At 32.3% G+C, this 21,586-nt stretch overlaps 2 protein-coding genes across 5 annotated transcripts; both read right to left on the reverse strand.

Moving 5' to 3' along the window:
• Window positions 1-1,035: 1,035 nt before the first annotated feature.
• Window positions 1,036-5,215, reverse strand: LOC134240700 (uncharacterized). 2 transcript variants are annotated; one of them, XM_062722765.1, is made up of 6 exons: window positions 5,126-5,215; window positions 4,630-4,730; window positions 3,284-3,501; window positions 2,945-3,083; window positions 2,347-2,481; window positions 1,036-1,974 (listed from the first exon to the last, which is right to left on the reverse strand). In XM_062722765.1, the coding sequence occupies exons 2-6, from the start codon at window positions 4,712-4,714 to the stop codon at window positions 1,895-1,897; spliced, it is 657 nt and encodes a 218-aa protein (XP_062578749.1). In that variant the 5' UTR covers window positions 4,715-4,730; window positions 5,126-5,215; the 3' UTR covers window positions 1,036-1,894. The 2 variants fall into 2 exon arrangements, with proteins under 2 accessions (XP_062578749.1, XP_062578750.1); XM_062722766.1 differs by having other exon boundaries at window positions 2,353-2,481; window positions 5,126-5,210.
• Window positions 5,216-6,683: 1,468 nt separating this feature from the next.
• LOC134240701 (probable phytanoyl-CoA dioxygenase) lies at window positions 6,684-11,862 on the reverse strand. 3 transcript variants are annotated; one of them, XM_062722768.1, is made up of 8 exons: window positions 11,776-11,862; window positions 11,120-11,283; window positions 10,764-10,794; window positions 10,200-10,281; window positions 8,277-8,461; window positions 8,022-8,171; window positions 7,668-7,808; window positions 6,684-6,924 (listed from the first exon to the last, which is right to left on the reverse strand). In XM_062722768.1, the coding sequence occupies exons 1-8, from the start codon at window positions 11,836-11,838 to the stop codon at window positions 6,877-6,879; spliced, it is 864 nt and encodes a 287-aa protein (XP_062578752.1). In that variant the 5' UTR covers window positions 11,839-11,862; the 3' UTR covers window positions 6,684-6,876. The 3 variants fall into 3 exon arrangements, with proteins under 3 accessions (XP_062578752.1, XP_062578753.1, XP_062578751.1); XM_062722767.1 differs by having other exon boundaries at window positions 6,686-6,924; window positions 10,626-10,794; XM_062722769.1 differs by lacking the exon at window positions 7,668-7,808 and having other exon boundaries at window positions 6,685-6,924; window positions 10,626-10,794.
• Between the last annotated feature and the right edge of the window lie 9,724 nt (window positions 11,863-21,586).

A 21,586-nucleotide genomic window follows, 5' to 3' on the forward strand; every position in this document is an offset into this window, starting at 1 on the left:
TATATATATATATATATATATAATATTATAATCGACAAACCTGTAAATAAAGCACAATCCTAGTATCTTCGCAAAGTTTGTTTTCCTTGGGAGTAATGCTTTTATGTACAAAGAATACGTATTAAATGTCCGACATGATAGACCTGAATTACGGATTTCTTAAGATTTTAATTCAGTTTTAAGTATACCAATATATTTTTGTGTCCTATATCACAATTTGACCATGTTTTGGTAGACTGACCTAGCACTTTTATATTGACCACTGATTTAAAGGTTTATGCTTGGTCAATAGTTTTCATTGAATATGGTCAGACATAAATACTTTTTTCACATTTAATCGACCGAATGGTCCCACGGTGGACATTTAAAGGCAAAGTAGCATCTTTATAGGATATCAAAATTGTTTTATTAAATATAAAGTAATTTCTCTCCGACACCTTATTAATTTCTATTGTAGCTATACATATTTCAATGTTAGTTAATATTTTGTCCCCCGCTTTTATTGAAAGTTGGATATATATTAATTTTGGTCTGTCCGTCCGCACGTCCGTCAGTCTGTCTGTATTTCTGTAATTTGTCATTTATTGTCTCCAGCCTAATTTTTCAAAGAGAGAATGTGCATACTTTTAAGACTTTGTCTGTTTCCCAATCCTAATTGCATTAATCAATAAATATATTTAAAGCCCTCTCTTATTGCTAAATTTATTAACTGCACTCAGAAAGAAAAATCCTCAAGATTTTATTGGTTAAAAAATAAAATTGTATATTTGAAATATGATTATTTTTATACGAAATTCACAATTTGAAATTGCATACGAGAATTCAGTCATTATATAAAACGAGTAATTGGTATTTTCCCTTTATTCTATCAATCACATAAATTTTAAATGTATAATATTTCTTTTCTATAAATAAGTCTAGACTTCTTTAGACTTGCATTGCATATATTTTTAAAGTGCTTACTTACGTACATTTACTTGTGTTACGCTCGTATTTACTTATTACTAGTAAAATCTTAACAAAAGAAATTAAAACACGGTACATGTAAACATTTTATTAAAAATGGTAGAATAACAATAAAAAAACATGACATTTTTTTTTATTATTATTCGTTACACGAAGGATGAAAATATTAGAAAAAATGTCACGCTCTAGACAATAGGTAGGTAACTCTCTAGAAAAAATAAGATCAACTTTATTTCATAAAGCCTTAAACATTAAGCAGCATGAATATTAGAATGAATATTTTCAAGATTCTATCATTTTAATGATAATACAAGTACAATCAATCATAATATAAACAAAACTTTCCTCTTATTTAGTCTACCATAAACTTGGTTCAGTTTATTTATCATAATAATTATTTACAAGCATTATGTGATGAGTTATATGTCACAAGATTACAATAAAGATTCAAACAAAAATCGCTGGAAACAATGCTTATCTTATACATATAGTATGTTGTTGGATCTTATAATCCTCTTTTGTATTGGATTTATTTAAAAATCTTGTCAAAATGTACTTTTCTTCTTGTGTATATAGTTTTGCAAAAATAAACTGATAATTTTCAATCGTATAGGAATAATAGCACATCCTCTGAGCTATATGAATCAGAAAATGTCGATGGAAATCGGTAGTGTTCGTAGTAATTCAAGACAATTCACATGTGTGCAAAGATGAACTTCAAATATGTGAAAAACAATTAACACATTGATTTCTTAAGTTGGTCTCATTTGAATAATAATATATTTACTAGCACGAACAAATATTAAATCTTCTCTGAAACTCAAATATATTAATCGTATACTCATTTCACGTCTTCATTGAATCTCCAATTTCTGCATGGGATTAACCTTCTTTATACAGGGTGTGTTTGATAGCTTCTAAAAGGAGATTAATTCTCGTAACCTCCGGTTGGAAGTTGAGAGTTTCCATTGTTGGAATACCAAGGAAAAGACTTCTTGTTAATTGGGACTATAAAAAAGTAATGGTAATATTAACTATTTGTTCGATGTAGCTATTCGATCGGTTTTACGAAAATCGGATTAAGTCCATCAATCAAATATATACTTTCATGAAAACCCCTTTTCGCAAAAGTTTTTCAAGAAAAAATTTCTGATGTTCATCTTTGAAGTAAGTTATTTATTAAAACGAATGACGACCGCGATTTCTCCTTTGTTGCGTTTTCAACATTTATTTTTAACTTTTTACTAAAAAGAATGTAACTGTTAAAAGCCAACTTTAAACATTATCATCAGCTCGTCTGACCTTATGTTTACTATAACTTTGTGAAAGCCAAAAATAAAAAACAGCAATGAAAAATTTCTGGAATAAAAAAGTCGATACCTGTACCTTTACTGTAAATATGGCCTTCTGATGTTCGTAATTTACATGCCTTTCGGACAATGATGCCAATAATAACTGTAACCAAAATAAACCCTCCGACCACGCCTCCTATCACGGCACCAATCACTGCCCAATCTGGAAACAACAAAAGATTTCATCATTAATGCAATTTAGTGAAAAGCATCAGGAATATACTCTGATTTACTGTTTGTTCTTATAGTCTGAAAATTATCTGACTGTTTTGCAGCCTATTTCTAGTTAGGACACAATATTATTCTTTTATTCTCTCACGAAGGCAGAAAAATTATCACTACAGGGAAAAAATATGACTATGTTTTCATTGAGATTAATATTTCTTATTTTTTTTAATATTTGCCTCAATATATCTATCTAGTAAAGAAATTTGATCTAGTAAAGAAATTTGCAGCACAAAATATATTCTTGTTTCAACATGATATTAACATCGATAATAGAAAAGTTGAAAAGTTGAAAATGAAACAGATAACATTGAGTGAAAAGTTTAACTTTTTGACATGAGATTACATAGTTTAATACCTACAATTACTTCATTTTGGTATGATTGCTTATATAAACATACTTGTTTCGTCTTTTTCTGAGGTTAACAGAAGGTCAAACGTGGCATTGTCTGTCGATCTGCCGTTCAAAGTATTTAAATAGATGAAGATTGAAGATGACAGGCAGAATTTCTCTTCCTTTTTCTCTTTGCAAGTAATAGTCTGAAATTCCGTCATATTGATAATTTATCCATTAATAAGATAAGTTCCCTCTCTCTTGATCATGAAATACATGTAAATGATAATTTTTGTAACGTTTGAGCGTCAAAATTTGAAAGGTTTTTATACAGTGTAGAGTGGTGTGTAGGAAAACGCGATAAAATAGTTATGATTTTTGCAGCTTTGATGTTATTTAAACTTACATGTTTGGTTGCCCCTAACCAAGACTTTTGAAACTGAAGTCTAATAGCGCATTCAGGATCATGAAAGTGTTTTACAGAAATGCACACTTTACATGGTTCTTCACATTCAAAGGTCATCCCATTACAGACTATGTCACTGCTCCCTCTGTAAAATACAGACATCGGTTCATCAGGAGTCACCTCCCTTGTGTTGTTTCCGCAATCATCTCCAAATGTGTCTAGGAAGAAAGAAATTCAGTTATTTAATATATAAGTACAGGTATTTAATATGTTTTACGGTGTGACCGTTGGGGCGAGCGCAGTTGTACCTTCAAAAACACTTGAGATCAGCCACTTCGAACGTATATACTAGCTGTGACGTCATACGACGTAGACAGCCGAGCGTCTGTGAAACTATAGAACTAGTGCAATTTTTGTCGAAAAACATTGCAGAGTTATTTCTTGTTTCTTTGAAAGATTTCTACAAACTGAAAGTCTGATATATGCTTTACGTTATTATTTATTTATTTATTCGGCAATATTTGCGCAAAGGACATTGGGTAGTGCAGGAATTCTGGGAATGTTGCACAGAGAAATTTGGCTGACGTATGTACAGATTTCAATCCGAATTTCCTCTACTCATACACGTTAGTCTATTGAGCTCGCTTCGCGAACGCTCGCTTATAAACTCTTAACAATATATGTGCTAGCTGCATGGTGGATTTGTTTTGCGTTTCAGATAATTTTTCTTTGTTTTTAGGAGGAATTCAAATATTTTACCTTTTTATAAGTTGTAAAATGCTACATCACCAGCCAAATAATAAACTATAAAAATGCAATTTCTAAAACAAGGTAAATTATTGACAAACAAGTTGATGAAACAAGAATATCAACAGTCTCGTTTAAGGTCATCATTTCATAGTACTATGGTCGATACTATGACTTTGTCAGCAAATACAATTTTTCATTGAGTCAAATGCTGACTGACGTTTTTCACACTAATTGTTAGTCCATTATTTATACACTGAATTGACGACGGATTTTTCAGTTATTTCCCGATCATGACAAGGAGCACATGGCGGGTGTGACCAGTCCGCAGGAGATGTTCACTCCTCCATGGCACTTGATCCCACGTCTGATGTTTCGGAGGTCCGTCTTTGCTCTGCTATTATTTTGTATTGTTTTATGGACTTTTGATCTTGAATACTGTTCGTTATCTCCATATTTTTCATCAACATGATCAACGTTAAATATACATTTTTATACATACAACATGAACAACTTATTGACTAGAGATTTTTTTTCAATATTTGAAATTCTAAATGAAAAGAAACAAAATTAATATTGAGTTGATTGTTGATACATACAATTTTGGTAACCATTGACTTGTACACCCAACTGTAGAAACACATAAAACACACAGAATGTAATACCATCGAGTTTTCTACTCATTTTATAATTATCTATCCTGCAAGAAGAAAAACATTAATAAGAATGTTATCAGCATACATGTTTTTTTTAATAGAACAGTACATTTAATCATTTCCTTATCCCGTCCCCATAATGGTATTTCAGGTACGTGATTCGTGATTTCTTTACGAAATTGCGAAATAATAGCTACAGCACAAGTATTTCAAATGATTCATGTTAAAACAACCTCTCTAAAAGAAATAGAAATATGTGTTATTCTGGATGATTTTTAAAATATATATCAATAACAGTATATCTACATGTAGTGATTGAGATGAAACGTTATTTTACCTGTCTCTAAGACTTAAATTGAAAACTTAAAAAAAGAGAGAGAGAGAGAGAGAGAGAGAGAGAGAGAGAGAGCTGTATAAGTGAATAAATTTATAAACAAACCTCTCGGTGTTTAATCCTCGTATTTAACCTCTCATGTGACTATTTACATGTACTCTAAATATAGACCACTGGAGCTATCATACCCAAGATAACTCAAACCTACGTAAAATTGTCCAAGTGCCCTTTTTCATATCATCTAATCAACTTTCGAAAAAAAGAGATATCACTTATGTGTATATAATCAGCAGGAAGACACAAACGCAGCTTGAATGTGATCATGGCTTAAAAAAAGAAAAGGGAAAAGTTCTGAAATTTTGAAGTTATATAATTTGTTAGTTATTGGGAAAACACCTGCTTAATGGTGTCTATGTCTCCCAACTTATTCGCTACTAATTTCTAAAGCGAGGTATCCTACTCACTAATTAGTTAATGTTACAGGGATTTCACCAACATTGTTTGAACTGAAGTTAGCATTTCTTGAATTCTATTGTCGTGATAATTAACTTGTATTAAGCAAATATGCACTTTCATTGAGTCGTAAATTGGTTAACTTGTTTCATATATATTGTTAGACCTTTGTTTTTTATATTGAACTCGAATACAAAAAATGCTGTGTACCTGATCAATACATAAGGCTTACAGCAAGCGTGACCGATCTACATGGGATGCTTACTCCTTCTATTCACCTGATCCCACCTCTGGAATTGCCAGAGATCCTTGTTTTATGCCCTCTTCACATATTTGTATTGTTTATAATAGAATTTTTAGATCTATTTCTGTTCGTCATCTTCACTTTTTAAACGAAACGTATTTCTCAAATATAATAGTTTAGCATATGGATAATATTAAACTAATATTTGAATGAAAATGGGATGTTGTTTTTTTGGTTATCGACGAAAGATCACAGGAAAAGAATATTTTTTTTCAAACAGAAAAAACAGGTCTATTTATATAAAAATATACATTGAAATTTCTGTAGGTTGATGGAAGATCAATTATGTATGCGCGCGCATCTTGTGAACAATCAGAATAAATTTTCAACAGCGAATGTTAGCACATAAACCATAAACGACAAAACAAATGGCAGCAGAGCAAAGACGACCTTCTAAAAATTCAGAGGTGGGATCGTGAAGGAGTAAGTTTCCCCTTTTGACAGGTCACACCAATAAAACTATAATATGAAGAATGTTTCTCAAAAATAAGAAACCATCAGTTCAGATGCCTTTCATACATTTTGTGCTTTTATACTTTACCTTCTCATCCAATTTAGTCAACTGAGTTGTAAACATCATTAAGAGCAGAGATTTGTGCAAAAAAAAAATAAGAAAAAAAATTATAAATCTTAAGGAATAAGTAGAAAAGTATCATTGATAATGTCGCTCTAGCTAGCGAGAAAAACTGTGATAGTAGCGAGAAACTCTGTCAGCTTTGCATAATGTACTACTACGTATATACCTTGATTTTTTACTTGATTTTAATATTTATTCAGTTTCTTTAGAGCTTACAAAAATGTTCAACATTTAATATAACTTATGATAATATAACAAATTTCAAATTTAAATCATTTACATTCCATGTGTAGTTTATTAACTTCACACAATAACGTTACATCTAAAATGAAAAATAATATACATTGCACATGTAATCGAAACATACATAATCAACGTAACTGTCTAATATATAATTTCTTTCACATTTATTTGAGTAATATAGATATCGTCACTTGGCGTATAAAATAATATTCAGAAAGATTGTCAGAAATCTATTCTCAGTTACAGCAATATTTTTGATAACTTTTCCTGCTGAGAAAATTAGTCCTTAGTACCCCTTACGGGCTTCAACTTGTATCGCCAGATGTCCTGGAAGTGAAAGAAATCATCATAGAAATACTTACATTATATCCATTACATTTTCTTATTTTATAAGACTTTTGGTATATTTCCATAGAAAGTCTAAAAAAAGATGCTTCCGACTTTTAAATTCATATATTTACATTTGCAAATGTTTTCCTTTAAATAACACTACTGAAAGCAAGCGTTTTTATAACTGTGTAAATACAGGTACGGGGTCAAGAGGTCATAGATGTGCGTTTGGATAAAGGTTCGACGTAATCTCTGTGTGACGTCATAAAGGGTCGACGCGCGTTTAGTGGATTACATACATGCCGTTGGGTTTGAAAAATAACGCATTTCTCACGTTAAAAGTAACAATCAGGCAAATTTAAAGTATGAATAAGTCCCAAATGTAAATATAAGTAATAAGGTATCATTTTTTGAGTTTTATTGAGATGTAAAACGGGTTGACACATGATCAAATCTTCCATAAAGCTCTTCGGGCTTTATGGGATTTGATCACGTGACCAACCCGTTTTACATCTCAATAAAACTCAAAAAATGATACCTTATTTCTTAAATAAATAAAATAATTAATACATAATAGCATACCATAAAACATGGAAAGAAAAATCAGAAATCTATTAATTTACTTTTCTTTGCAAACATCGTGTATCTAAACGTTTTTGTGAGATGTTCTTGAAATTATTTGTTATACTAGACTAAGTATATTAAGATTTGATTGACCACATTTTATATAGCAGTTGTACCTCAAAGGTAATTTTGGATCGGTCGATTATTTTGTGTTTCTTCAGCACCATGTTAACAATTTCATCTGCCATCTTCTCTTGCTCTGATCCGCGAACATTGATGTATTCGCAATCAGAGGACGCATAGTGGCAAGATATGGACTGGTATATATTTAAAAAATTTGAATTTTTTTTAATTATTTAAAACAGTGTTAAGATTATTTTATAAAAGTAACAGTACAGTGCTTTTTCATCGAATAATCTTTTTTTTTTTTAATTTTTCAACAACTTATATTCACGGGAACAGGTATTGTTGATTTTTAATTATTGATTCATTACGTAATATTTAATTATCATGTAGTACACTACACTTACTTTTCTGAATCCTTTTGTTCTGTTCATTCCAGATCCGTGGATCAGCAGTGGATGAAAGAAGACCGTGTCCCCGGGGTCCATAAGGAGATGGGAACGAGGATGGGTGGGGTCGAAGTCTCGCACGCCATGATACAAAATATGCACACCTCCCTTGAAAAAGGAGTACATGTATACTGCTTTGCAGTTTATGCTAACAATTTGTGTCATTCTTTTTTCTTAAAAAATTGATCGTGGTTTATAATCTGTTGAGCATACCTCCCATTGAGGATACTCATGTTGAAGAAGTTTCCCGCCTTTATGTGACCCCGGAAGAACTACGAGACAGCCATTTTCACGGTTCACGACTTCCATGGCGGTCCATGAACAACATATTTTGTCTGCTGGTCTAAAGGGAAAGTAGTGGAGATCCTGATGCAAGGGATGACGGGACGTTTTCTTGCCTTCAATATAATGAAACATATGGAGATAACTAACCATACTCAAGAATAAAGTCCATAAAACAATTAATGCAAAATAGGAGCAGAGCAAACACGGACCTCCAAAACATCAGAGGTGGGATCAGATGCCATGGAGGAGTGAACATCCGGTCACATCCGCCATTTGATCCTTGACATGATCGGGAAATAACAGAAAAATATGTTGTCAATTCAGTGTATAAATAATGGACTAACAATTAGTATGAAAAACGTCAGTCAGCATTTGACTCAATGAAAAATTGTATTTGTTGACAAGGTCATTGTATAGACCATAAAACTTCATAAAACTTAGGAAATGATGACTTTAAACGAGAATGCTGAAATACTTGTTCCATCAAATTGTTTTTTCAATAATATACCTCGTTTTAGAAATTGTACATTCGTACAGCATGCTCTTGCTTATCGAATCAACTGAGATATATAAATTCCGTATACAGGTGATGAAGGTATATTTCCGCATACGTAAGGGAAGTTGACGATTGAAAAATTTAAGTTAGTCAGATCATAATGTTTATCATTGAGCTTGGTTGTTAAATTACCATTGACGTTTTTGTTTTTTAAATAAAATAGCCAGATGTGTCATACTTTGTGGTATATTTATCTCAAGATAACCGGGATATATCGTATCGACATAAGAATGGAAATAACCATTGTCAATTGACAGTACATCATAGATACATCTAAATGTCGAGTTGAAGGCCATATATAGCAAGTGTTTTCTTCTTTTCACCTATAGGATTTTGGACAAATTCTGCTTTATATAAATAAAAAATATGTCTGCTAATAACGTGGCGCAATTGCTACCCATGGGAATATTAATAGATTGTTGGAAGACCATGTCTCCAAAAACCCCATGGATATTGTCAAACAGAAACTCAGGCACTTTTTAATGTCAACTTCAGAGTACTTGTGTGTACAATCAGAATATTTTGCAAATGACCAATGACAACGTGTGTTAATTAACAAGTTCCATTTTTATTGAAAAAGCAGCTGTCAATGATATCAAAAAGACTGGACTTTAACTTAGCCTGAGGAATGGATATGTACAAAGTTGAAAAATAGTAAGTTTTTAAGATGTTGGATTTTGGTAAAATTTTGTGATTTCAAATTTTCCAAAAGTTCTTTGGAATTTGTAAGTATCAACATCTTATTTACACCAATTCTCCAATATATTGTTGCACAGTATTCTTGAAGTTTGTCCTTCACTAATGTTCATATGTTAGTGAGGAGTAACGGAAGAGGCTTGGTTGAACTGGAACCCTCTATGTATCTTTGTTAAATTGTAAGAATTTATGCAGTTTCGGAATCCAATATAGATATAATGGTATTTCAAATTCACTTTGGTTCTTTTGGATCTTAAAAATATTAAAAACTGACATATGACTTTTAAAATTTCCTTCCTTGAAAGGAAATGATTATAAGTAGGATTACCACTTGTACAATAAAATCCAAGTTCTTCTAATATACAATTTAGATAATGAGACTGTTACCTGATTTGAGCAATTGAACTTTTTAAATTTTATCTGCAGAAATAATGGCTTTTTGTGTATTGATGTTTTTCCCTCTTAGAATAACACATAATGCATTCAACTATATGTGGAAGTAAATTCTAATACACTACCATGTTTAGTCTAGTATTTTAAGACGATTTTCAAAAGTAATTTGAATTGATTGCATATTATGTAACTCCATCAATAATTACCTGGATCTGGTGGTTTGTTAATAAGCATCGTGTGGATTGCATTGACTTCATCCCCTATGATTGCCTTCACATAATCCACTACCTGGAAATTGGAAAGTTTGTTAAATCCCGGAAAAAGACCTCATTTATTTATCATAAGATTACTATTTACAGTATATTGCATTTGTAAGTTATGTCGGAAACAACATAAAATTGAAACTCAAAAGGGTTATCCTTCTTTTTCAATTCTTTTTAACTCTAGCAAAACTTATGAAGATATAGGGATCATCATTTACGTTTTGACAAAGGCATATGCTAATTCACTCAATTACTAAAGCTACTAATTGCCTTCTTGTTGCTGTACAATATGAAGTTTTTGACTTTTAGTTAAAGACTTTTTAAAATTTACTAACAAAGAGAAAATAAAACCAGTTGCAGTAACCAGACCTCTGGAATAGCACAATAGTCAAATAGAACTCTGTCATTATGGAAGTCTTGTATTTTTGTGATGGCTTTCTCTCCAGCTACGAATTCAGAGTTCGAAATGGCGACGTCCCTCATAATGCTTAATCCTGGTACTGTCACCTCCTTACGGCAGATCTTCTCAAAGCGATCTCTGGGAATGAAAGAATAATCTTGGTCTTATGCAATCTGACACGCCTTAACTCGTTCCATAAAGAAAAGCGCTTTAGTTAAAATAATTCAGTCTCCATCATATATAAACTGGCTTTCAAGAATAGAATTTTCTCTGGTGCAATTTTCCTACTTTAGATACATTTTCCTTACTTTAAAAAAGCTATATTGCCTGTTAAATGTCCTTCTACACTGATTTGACTAATTTTGACATGGGAAAACCAAAAAAAAAAAAAAAAAATGTGGGTATCCCCAAAGTTTTTGCCATAGATCCCACTGAACTGATCTAAAAAGTGATGGAGTTTTACCTGTACATATCAAGCTTTTGATGGGGCACAAGACGTTTGATGACCAGAAAACCATTGTCTTCATAGAACTGTCTTTGAGACTCCGTAAGAAAACCTCCTGGCCTGGTGTAGCGAAACCTGGGAGAACCCGTATGAACCAAACTGGAGGCAGATGATCTCTGTGTCTAAAATACTGTGTTAAAGAAAATATTTTGCTTGCCTAAAAAGTTCCTGGACAGAAATAACGAAAAATGTCAGATAAAACGAAATGGAAATCAGGACATCCTTATATAATTTATACAATTTTAAGAACTGATGGTAAACTTTTCAAGTCAAAATATATAATTATCTAACAAAGCCAGTTATTCGTGCATGACTTCTTTATTGAAATATGTTATATGGAAATATGACATAACTATGAATGATTATACTTAATTAAGATACCATATTTTTAATTTTCAAAAAAAAAAATCTTGCCTTGATCAGGCAATCTTTAAGGCCCATTAAATAATTACAACGAATGAATTATAGTTTTTTGTTTAAAATGCATACACCTGTCAAAATTCTGCAGAGGAATGCGGCAAAGTTTTAAAATGCAAAAAGTTAAAGTTACTTGCTTTGTCATAAGTTACCCTATTCCAGCGATCATTGATCAATCACGGTTATTAAAAGGATACGTGAACGTGTGTTTCTGACTGAAGATGACCGAACACTGTCTTAAGACGGTCAGTCATTGTCATTACTGACTTCAGGCTCTGTTTACAATTGACTATAAATTATATGTACACTGTGCATCCACCGTTTCTAACATTTACCGGTAACAGGTTAAAAATATTATTCAGGTGGCCTAATTTCTGACGCTATCTGAATATATAATCATTATATTGTCCGGAGCTTTATCTTCTGTGTGATAACATATTGATATATATTCATGTACATGTATAACAAGAGAAGAAATTTCCCAGTCTAGTGGTATTGGTGGATCAAGAAATTTGGTTAGAGGCAGATCAAGAATATAACATTTGTTGGGGGAAGAGCTGTTTGTGAAAACTTTTGGCATCCAAAGAAAGGTCAGGTCACAAGGAGTATACGAGGGGGGATCAAAAAGTTGGCGAACTATCTCTATATCTACAAAACCACCATTCGGATTAGAAAAAATTTGGTACACACATAGCCATACACAAGTTCTATAAATAGCATACGCTGAATAAAGTTTTTCTTTATCATTGTGACGTCACAATGTGAAAATGACGTCACTTTGAAGGTCACTTTTGACGAAAAATCATTATCATGGTTGTCTCAGTCGAACTCGATCAACAAACGACTGTACAATTTATTGTATATCTTAGAAATCCCTTTGCAGTATCATATAATAATTTCTCCACAGTTTAATAAGATAAGTGACTTCCTATAAATTCAATCAATGATTGATTTGATCATTTTAGGTGAAGGAAGGCAGATGGTTAAAAATACTTGTCATGTTGCCCAGTGAACGCAAGTTTGAAAAGATATGTGTTTTTAACTAAGCAATTTTCTATCAATTAAAGACCTCCAATTTACACTTTAAAGCCATATATGGCGTATGTACAGTGAAAATTATTGGACTAAAATTATAAGAACTTATTATTTGTATCATTACTTTATATAAAGATAGAACTTTTCAGTAAATTACAAAATCTAAATCAATTGCGTTATAACGATATCACAATTTAATTTGGATTCTCGGAATTTTCTCCGACTCGGAAGAAAATACAAAAGATTTAAATAACACATTACAGAGAAGATAAAATCGTATTGTTAGATGAAACGAGGTGTTCTCCGTGTTCAGAATTGCATGAAAAGCTTTAATTTAAATGTATCAACTATGTTTCTTTACTTAATTTTGTATTTTTCAAAAATATATTTTTTTGATCAGTTACGCCATATATGGCTTTAAAAAATAGTTGAATATTTGAACAATAATATAATTATTAAATATCGTTTACTTTAGATTTTAAACATATTTGATATGATAAAAAGGAGGCACCAATTCTCTTTCCACCTTGAATAAACCTCTCTCGCGAGACAGAAGATTTGTCTTTTAATGGTCGCCATGCTTATTTTTGGAAAGGGCAGCACATGGACCAGAATTCGGCGAATTAAGACTTTTTTATAATTATGTAACACTAATAAATCGGATAAGTCAAGCATAAAACTTTTGTTATAATTATGCATTCTATAGACTTCAATGGGACTTATACTACATGAAGCACTTCACCACGACGTCACCACGTGACGTCTATAATTAGAAAATATGCCTTAATGAAAAGGTGAAAAGTTTAACACTACCCCGGGGATAATTAATTTCAATTTGTAATAATAATTATGTAAAAACATCTCTGTACCATGAAAAGTGCTGCTAGAATCCTACTGTCCTATCACAGAAATAATTATTCAACCCTTTCTGACGAAACCTTCCCAAAATTTTTACATTTTGTTCAATACATCGAAAAAAATGCATTAATTCCCGTAAACCATACGATTCTAGCAGCACTTTCCAAAAACAATAAAATAAGAACTTTAGAAAGAAACAAAAATTAAGTTTCAAAGTGTGCGGCGTAGTGTTGAACTTTTGCATCTTATTTGTTACGATTGACAGAGGAAAGGCTGATCGGCAAGCAAACACCCTCCCTGCTTTAATTTCACGAAGAAATTCTTGAAGTATATTACCATACCTTATTCATAAGGTTTATTCCCACATGAATCACACATGATATTCATTTTAAATGCTTTTAATCTCCGATTTCTTGTGTTTGTTTACATTAATTCTCGTTACGTTTCACTTTCACTCTGCTTATGCATGATCAACAGTTATGACGTCACGGGTTTGGTATTTAACCCCTGTGATAACTACAGAGACCCAGAAACGACAAAATTCTGTTTGTACTATGCATTTGCACATTTTGATTAATTTTTACGACCTCAAATCAATCGTAGATATCGTTTATAAGAAATTGTTATCTCTAAACTTCACGTCATATAGTTTACTATGACGTGTAGCGTTTATTATTTTCCGAGCATGTAAATCCTAAATAATTTATATTCCATCCACAAAAACTGTACTATATATTCCTTTTCTCTTAAATGAAAACACAGCGTAAAGTTCACAATTTATTAATGGCGATAAATCCAAAACATAGAAAATAAACAAAACAAACGAGTGACTTGGTCAAAACTTTCCTAACTACTCCCGTGTTTCTACAATTCTTCCCCTTATATACTGATTAAACTCACTCCTCCCATGACGCAATAATTTAACTCCTCTTTACAAAATAACTCCTCACTTGAAATACAAATACAAAATCTAGGTCATTGCTGAGGAGTAAAGATATAAATAGGTTACTTGATTACATGTTAGCCAAATAATAGAATACTGCAGTTAACTTTAAATAATTAAACAGTTTATACAAATTAATATATAGACATAAATATGATTAATTTTTAAATCTGCTACACTTCCCCCCACGCAAGTTTTGACCCCGTCAAAATAAAATTAGCAATAATTTAAAGTAAACAATAACAAATAAAGAAAAATGTGCACAATATTATGCACAATATTTACAGTCAACATTTCACAAATTTTAATTGCTGTTAGTGTTCTGTCGTCTCAGTTCATCTAAGAATATGGGGATCTCCTGCAGGGCTTCCTCTGTCACTTTTGCTACATCGACTCCTTTCGGGTCAAGTCCCTCAGAAAAATAAACATCCAGCGATCGGTTTTCACTCAATATTTCACTGTTATTGTACTTAATAGTTTTGGTCATTGTTAATCCAATGGTATGTGTTATAGTCACTGTGTTGTTATCCTCTCCCTGTTCGTCAGCGATTTCGTCATCATCTTCTAGTTCGTCACTGGATACCTCGATCAAATCACTTTCACAGTATTCTATAGTGTTACTGTCACTTCCTGCGTCCTCTTGCATTACAAAATCTTCTTCGTCACTCGATATGTCACTGTAGTCAGGGTGTTTGACAATTCTATCACTATAATCCATGATGAAAAGTTTACATATCAAAAGCACTTAAACCGAATTCGCTAATTAGTTGTTTAGAAATATTCTCATGCCTGGCATTCACATGTCTCTTCAAATTGTCAATCCTGTTAAAACTTTCACCACAAAATCCACAACTGAACGATTTCACGGCATCTTCATGAAGTTGTTTAAAATGTCTTCGGAAATTGTCTAATCTAGTAAATAATAAACCACACTTTTCACACAATACTATCCTCATAACGTTTTGGTTTTCGAATGGCCCTTCCCCGTCTTGTTTTAGTAGATGTACCCCGTTTTTGTGTATCACGTGACTGGTCGGTCGGAGGAGGCTCTGCAGCTGGAATACACAGGCCGCGGTTTGTCTTTGGCGCGCTGACTTTTCCCATGCGCGTGGATACGGCGGTCTTTTTAGAAGTTGAGGAGGGATCCAGCTCGGGCATCTCTGTAGTTTTCTCGGGTATTTCTTTGATTTTGAGGAGGTGTTTTAGTTTAAGCCTTGCAGTTTTCCGTATTTGGAACGATTTTAGGTTGTCTGCGTGGACAATAACGGGATTAGATTTCCTTGAATGTCTAATTTCGAATAACACATCGCTTAATTTTTTAGTTATAATCCAAGGTCCAGTCCAGTTCCGAGCTAATTTAAGCTTCGTTCCCACTATTTGTTTTGACTGAAATCTTCTCACAATATCACCTTCATTGTAAGTTTTTCGTACGGCAGTTTTATCGTAATTTTTCTTTTGCCTCCGGACAGCTCCAAAAGTTCTGTCTCGTGCTAATTTGTGTACTAATTCTAAGTTTTTACACAAACTTTTCACATATTTCGTCTCTGTTATCTTTTCTCCTTTTCCGATTTCTAGCGATTCTGTTTGTAAATCTACGGGTACAGTCATCTCCGAACCAAACATCATGCGGTAAGGTGTAATCCCAGTTGTGTCGTGTACTGAAGAGTTATAAGCCATCACAACACAATCAATGTAATCATCCCAGTCAGTTTGTTTCACATTTATATATTTAGACAACATCTCTTTGATTGTCCTGTTTAGTCTTTCCACCATTCCGTCGGATCGAGGATGAAATGCAGTTGTCCTTGTTTTCGCAATATCAAACATTGAACACAAATGTTGAAACACTAAACTTTCAAATTGTACACCTTGATCACTATGAAATTCATATGGACATCCGTATCTTTTAATCCATCCCCGGAAAAAGACAGTAGCTATTGTTTTTGCTTCCATGTTCGGTATAGGAAAAATCTCCGCAAATTTTGTAAAGTAGTCCGATATAACTAAAATATATACATTGTCATTTGCAGTTTTAGGAAATGGGCCGGCTATATCTGCTGCGACTCTTTCAAATCTTCCACCAGCAATATACGTTTCCATATAATTCCGCCTTTTTCTTCCTGGATTTTTCCTTTCTTCACATACATCACAGGACTTAACATAATCACGCACACTTTGTTTCATTCCCGGCCAATGATATGAACAAAGTAAAGCTCTTTGTTGTGTTCTGTGAATTCCCATATGTCCAGAGGTAGGTGCATCATGTAAATGCCACATGACATCCTCGCGCATTCCTTTAGGAGTACAGATACGCAATCTATTCTTTTCCTTTTCCATCCAAAGAATACACAATACATTTTCATGAATCCGAAGTAATTCCCAACGTGCATACCAAAATTTACACTCGGGGTTTAAGTGTGAAATTTCCTGGTATGAAGGCTTAATATTTTCTTTTCCGTGTTTTTCAAATAACTTCAAAATGGGGAAAATTCCGTCATCATCTTCTTGTGCCTTACGTATGTTTTCAAGAGTTAATTTTGCTACTGGCATTTCTACTCCTTTGGCTCGCTTTGGTCTATTTTCCACGCGTCCTTTCTTCTTAGTTTTCACCTCAAAACAATTTTCCACACTGAATAAATTCTCAATATCACAAATAATATTTTCGGTAGATGCAATATCAATGTCAACCGTACGCTTTCTTAATTCATTCACATGTGATTGTCGTTTTCCATCATAAACATCGTTGATTTTGCGATTGCATTGTCTACAAACGTCCTCACTGTCATGTTCACTTGGTTTGGGTAGTCGGGATAATGCGTCCGCATTACTGTGATTTCTCCCTGGTCGGTGTATAATTTTAAAGTCATACGCTGATAACTGTTGAAGCCACCGACAAACCTGTCCGTCTGGATCTATAAATCTGTGTAGCCAGGTTAAGGATCCATGATCAGTTCGTAAGATAAATTCTCGTCCAAGAAGAAAATGTTTAAAGTGTTTCACAAAGAAAACGACTGCTAACATTTCTTTTCTAGTAACACAGTAATTTTTCTCATGAGATGTTAAAGTTCGGCTAGCATACTGCATCACTTTTTCTTCACCGTTTTGAATTTGCGACAATACACAACCAATCGCATCATTACTAGCATCGGTATCTAGCACAAATGGTCCACCATCTACATCCGGATATCCAAGAATTGGAGAATGCATAAGTTTGTCTCTAAGTTCATGAAATGCATGATCACACTCAGGGGTCCACTTCCACATACAGTTTTTCTTAGTTAAGGCATGAAGGCATTTTGCTATTTCCGCAAATCCTTTAACCCCTTCACTTCCGTACCGGTCAAATTGACCGGTGGCGCGTTAAAACACGACTTCGCGAAAATAAAATCTCCGTATCTATTTTGTGGTAGCATGAAGGTATATAAGCTATATATCATCTTTTTGGAAATTTTCTCTACTTTTAAAATATCTAAAAAGATTATATCTTGATTGCCGGTATTTAATCGATTTTACTTTGTAAAGACAAACGAGACTTTTTGAAAATGGCGTAATTTTCCAAAGCAATTGCCGATTTTCCAGACGATTGAAATTTTTTTTTCCTGATTAACTTTATAAGAAAGCATGGTATATTCTTAAAGCATATTTTCTCTACTTTTAAAATATGTAAAAATTATTGTTATTACTTTACGGTATATTTTAAAAACAAGAATTTTCTTGCACTTATGTGTTTTTTCTCGATTTTATTCGTAATATTTAAACAAAGCTCAGTTTTACGTTTATTTCTGTGTTGAAATAGGGAAAACAAAATAAAGCTGGTAAAAGTAGAGAAAATTTCCTTTCCAACAAGCCCTTATAGGCCTACTTACGCTCAGTATTTTCTTAATTAAGATAATTTGAATTTGTGACCTTTGCATAGTTTTTATGGAAAAATCGGTCAATATTTACATGTAACGTCGAGGTCGATATTGTTGCGTCTTACTCGAAACAACAAATTCTTTTATAAGACTTTTTTGACCATTTAAAATATATTTTTTACTGAAATAAATGCATAATACAAAAAAAAAGAAAAAAATAGATTTCAAAAAACAAAAATATACTTTCGTTCTGCCTTTTGTGAAGTGAATGTTGATTTATTCATCTACATGTAATGATGTATATTTCATGAAGTGATATACAATATATATTGATAAAAATTGTAGATTTCCAAAACGTCGATCTTTACTAAAAAAAAATCAATCAGATTTTTAATATTGTTGTATCTTGTTATACTGTATACTTATTAATTTGCAATTTAATTAGATCTATATCTAACAATACAAAAACTCGCATTTATAAATAAATACGACTCATCACTGTACATATGTATGAGTTGATACGAATTGAAATAAACACGTGTTTCCGCTTTGGTGTAAACATGATGGTGATCCGAAATCTGAACGTCAATTTTCATGATTATTTCACGACGAAGATCCTCACATCAATGAATCAAATAATACGGATATATGCAGGTGAGAATACGTGTATATTGACTGAAAAGTTTAAGTTTAAAACGCATTAGTTCACGTTCAAAAGAAAACTAAATGTACACATGTACTAGATCTTTATGTTTCAGTGTGCGTGTTTCGTATCGTTCAGCCAATTTTGCATTGCTTTTGAACTTTGATGCTTTTGACAATCACTTGTAAGTTCAAAGTAAAATCAAAGTTGTCATAATAATGGATAGTTGTTTTCAGTATCTATGTACCAGTGTGTACATGTACCACTTTCACATTGAAATTTTAGGGTGCTTTCACCATATGCAACAATACTTTCATCTGTGAATAGGTCTACCCACTTTCTAAGCCCACCATGAACTAAGAAGGTCAATTAATATGTAAGGACACCATTGAACAGGTAATTTTTTTTTTGGTATTGAAAATTTCTGTATTTCTAAAATTTCAAAAAAATAAAGTCTAATTTCATTTGTGTCATTCTCATGATATCGCATTCATACAAGTCTATAAACATTTGATTTATATTTTGAAAAATAAATGTTTGAAACACATAATACTTATGATGCTTGATTATTCATACAGACACATTATTTAAACATGTAATATCTATCTGAATGAACATGATGAATGCCGAGATATGGAACAAGCTGTTTTTATAGACTGCTGTTGTATTTCCAATCTGCATAAAGTATGTGGTTAGAATTTCCATTTTCTCAATTTTTCAGACACTTTCCAATTATAGGACATCATATACATGGATGGTCAAATTCACTGGATGGTTTATCAACACTCCCGTGCTCACGAACAGCCTTGCCCCAGGGATTTTGCCCTGGAGTAACATTGCAGTCTATTGTCTCCTTTCTTTTTACAACCCTGGCAGCCATGCAGGTATGAAATCTATGAAAGCCATGAAGGGACATAGAATTTTTAAAATTTATAAAAGTAAACCGAGTTCTTGATTTATACAATCCCTTCTCTCGGATTGACAATCTGTTATTACAAATTGCCAATTCATTCTCACAGATTATCAATTCGTTCCCTCAAATTACACAATCCGTTATCTCAGATTGTATAATTCATTCTTTTCGTTTAAATGATTCATTACCTCGGAATGTAAACCCTTCCCATGATGTCGTTTTAATTATTTATCTGTACATATTGGATATGGTAATACATGTTTAAAAAATAGAATATTGTAGTATTTTACATCCTAACTTTTATTACATATTACGGTCCAAAATGAGAAAAATACATGAACATTTTCAAATCCATGTGCTAGTACTGATATTTGTACAACAAAAAATCTTAGAGGTTTTTGTATTACTTGTATATTAGAATAATTGAAAGTCCTAGATAGTAAAAGTGAATATGGGTCCTGTGTAATCATAATATTTCTAAAATAAATAAATGTTGAATTAGTTATAAAAGAGGTTGGAAACGACCGGTTGCTGAAACAAAATAAATAGAACGCACTTACTGATTAAAATGGTTGGATGTTTCTGTACATATATGTAATGAAATTCAAGAGCACAGATTTCCAAAATCATAAGACTGACGTTGTAACAAATCAAGATGTTGAATTATCAATCTGTGAAAACAAATTACCAGTATGTAATACGAGATCTCAAATTATGAATCAAGGGGGCGAATTAGTAATCCTTAAGATCAGATTGTGTAATTCGAGATCTCATAATATAAATCGAGGGAACAATTTAGTAATCCGTGGGATTAGATTGTCTAATTCGATTCGATATCATTTTTTACTTTTTTGAAAAATTTACGTGTCCCTTCCTGGCTTTCGTAGCAATCTAATGCCAGATTTTTTTTACATGTTGCGATAGCGTAAACAGAGGTCTGGCTTTAGTCAGATTGTCATATATGCTATTTGTTTTAGTTCAGTAATTTTACCATGATGGTTTACTACAAGGTTGTTGAATTATCAGTCCTGATACATTTACTTAACAATATCATTTAACTAGTACTTGGATCACATAATGAATACAGTTTTAATTTTAAAAGGAAAATCAAATAAATGTAGTAATTTTAGCTTTCTTAATTTTATTTATAAATATAAATTTATATACACAATGACATGTACCTGTTTCAAAATACTTAAATCTTTTACAGGATAGAAGCTGATCACTTGTACTTGACAGCAAATAATAATGTCCTGGACAAGTCAAAGAATTTCCTCCAGTCTGACAGAGAAATGACAGTTGATAAAAGAATGGTGGACACAAAGTAAAAGTGCTCTTCAACATTTTGTTGAAGATTTCAGTCTGATTTGGAATTCATCTAGCAATATTTCTGGATTTGTATATTTGGATATAAGCATCAAATTTTCAACTTATTGACTAAACAGTTTTGCATTAAATATTGCCAATGCTCTCTATTATTATTATTTCCCTCTAAGATAACATGTCAAGTCTTTATTGTACCCCTTAAGCTCTGTTATACCAGAAAAATCTTGTAATGAAATCATTTATTTTTTTTTTTGGTGAAATTAAATCCATGAAAATAAAGATTGTTTTTAATGGCATCAAGAGAATGGATTTCTTAATTAACAAAAAGATAGTATACATGTTTTGCTAGGGCTTTGTAAGAAGCAGACCAGAATTCTTTGCTTGCAAATTTTGTCATTTTTATTACGTCACCTATTAGATGATTTATCCATGTTTG

The sequence above is a fragment of the Saccostrea cucullata genome, unplaced genomic scaffold, assembly GCF_032062105.1.
Source record: "Saccostrea cucullata isolate Sc308-1 unplaced genomic scaffold, CSIRO_AGI_Scuc_v1 ctg259, whole genome shotgun sequence".
NCBI classification, from domain to species: Eukaryota; Metazoa; Mollusca; class Bivalvia; order Ostreida; family Ostreidae; genus Saccostrea; species Saccostrea cuccullata.

Coding starts and splice junctions, on each gene's coding strand:
- LOC134240700 (XM_062722765.1), bottom strand. CDS start 4,714: ATGAGTAGAAAACTCGATGGTATTACATTCTGTGTGTTTTATGTGTTT. Junction 3,502..4,629: donor AGTCAATGGTTACCAAAATT/GTATGTATCAAC, acceptor CTTTCTTCCTAG/ACACATTTGGAGATGATTGC. Junction 1,975..2,346: donor TATTTACAGTAAAGGTACAG/GTATCGACTTTT, acceptor ACTTTTTTATAG/TCCCAATTAACAAGAAGTCT.
- LOC134240701 (XM_062722767.1), bottom strand. CDS start 11,838: ATGACAATGACTGACCGTCTTAAGACAGTGTTCGGTCATCTTCAGTCA. Junction 10,795..11,119: donor CAAAAGCTTGATATGTACAG/GTAAAACTCCAT, acceptor TTTCATTCCCAG/AGATCGCTTTGAGAAGATCT. Junction 8,172..8,276: donor ATGAGTATCCTCAATGGGAG/GTATGCTCAACA, acceptor TCCTTTTTCAAG/GGAGGTGTGCATATTTTGTA.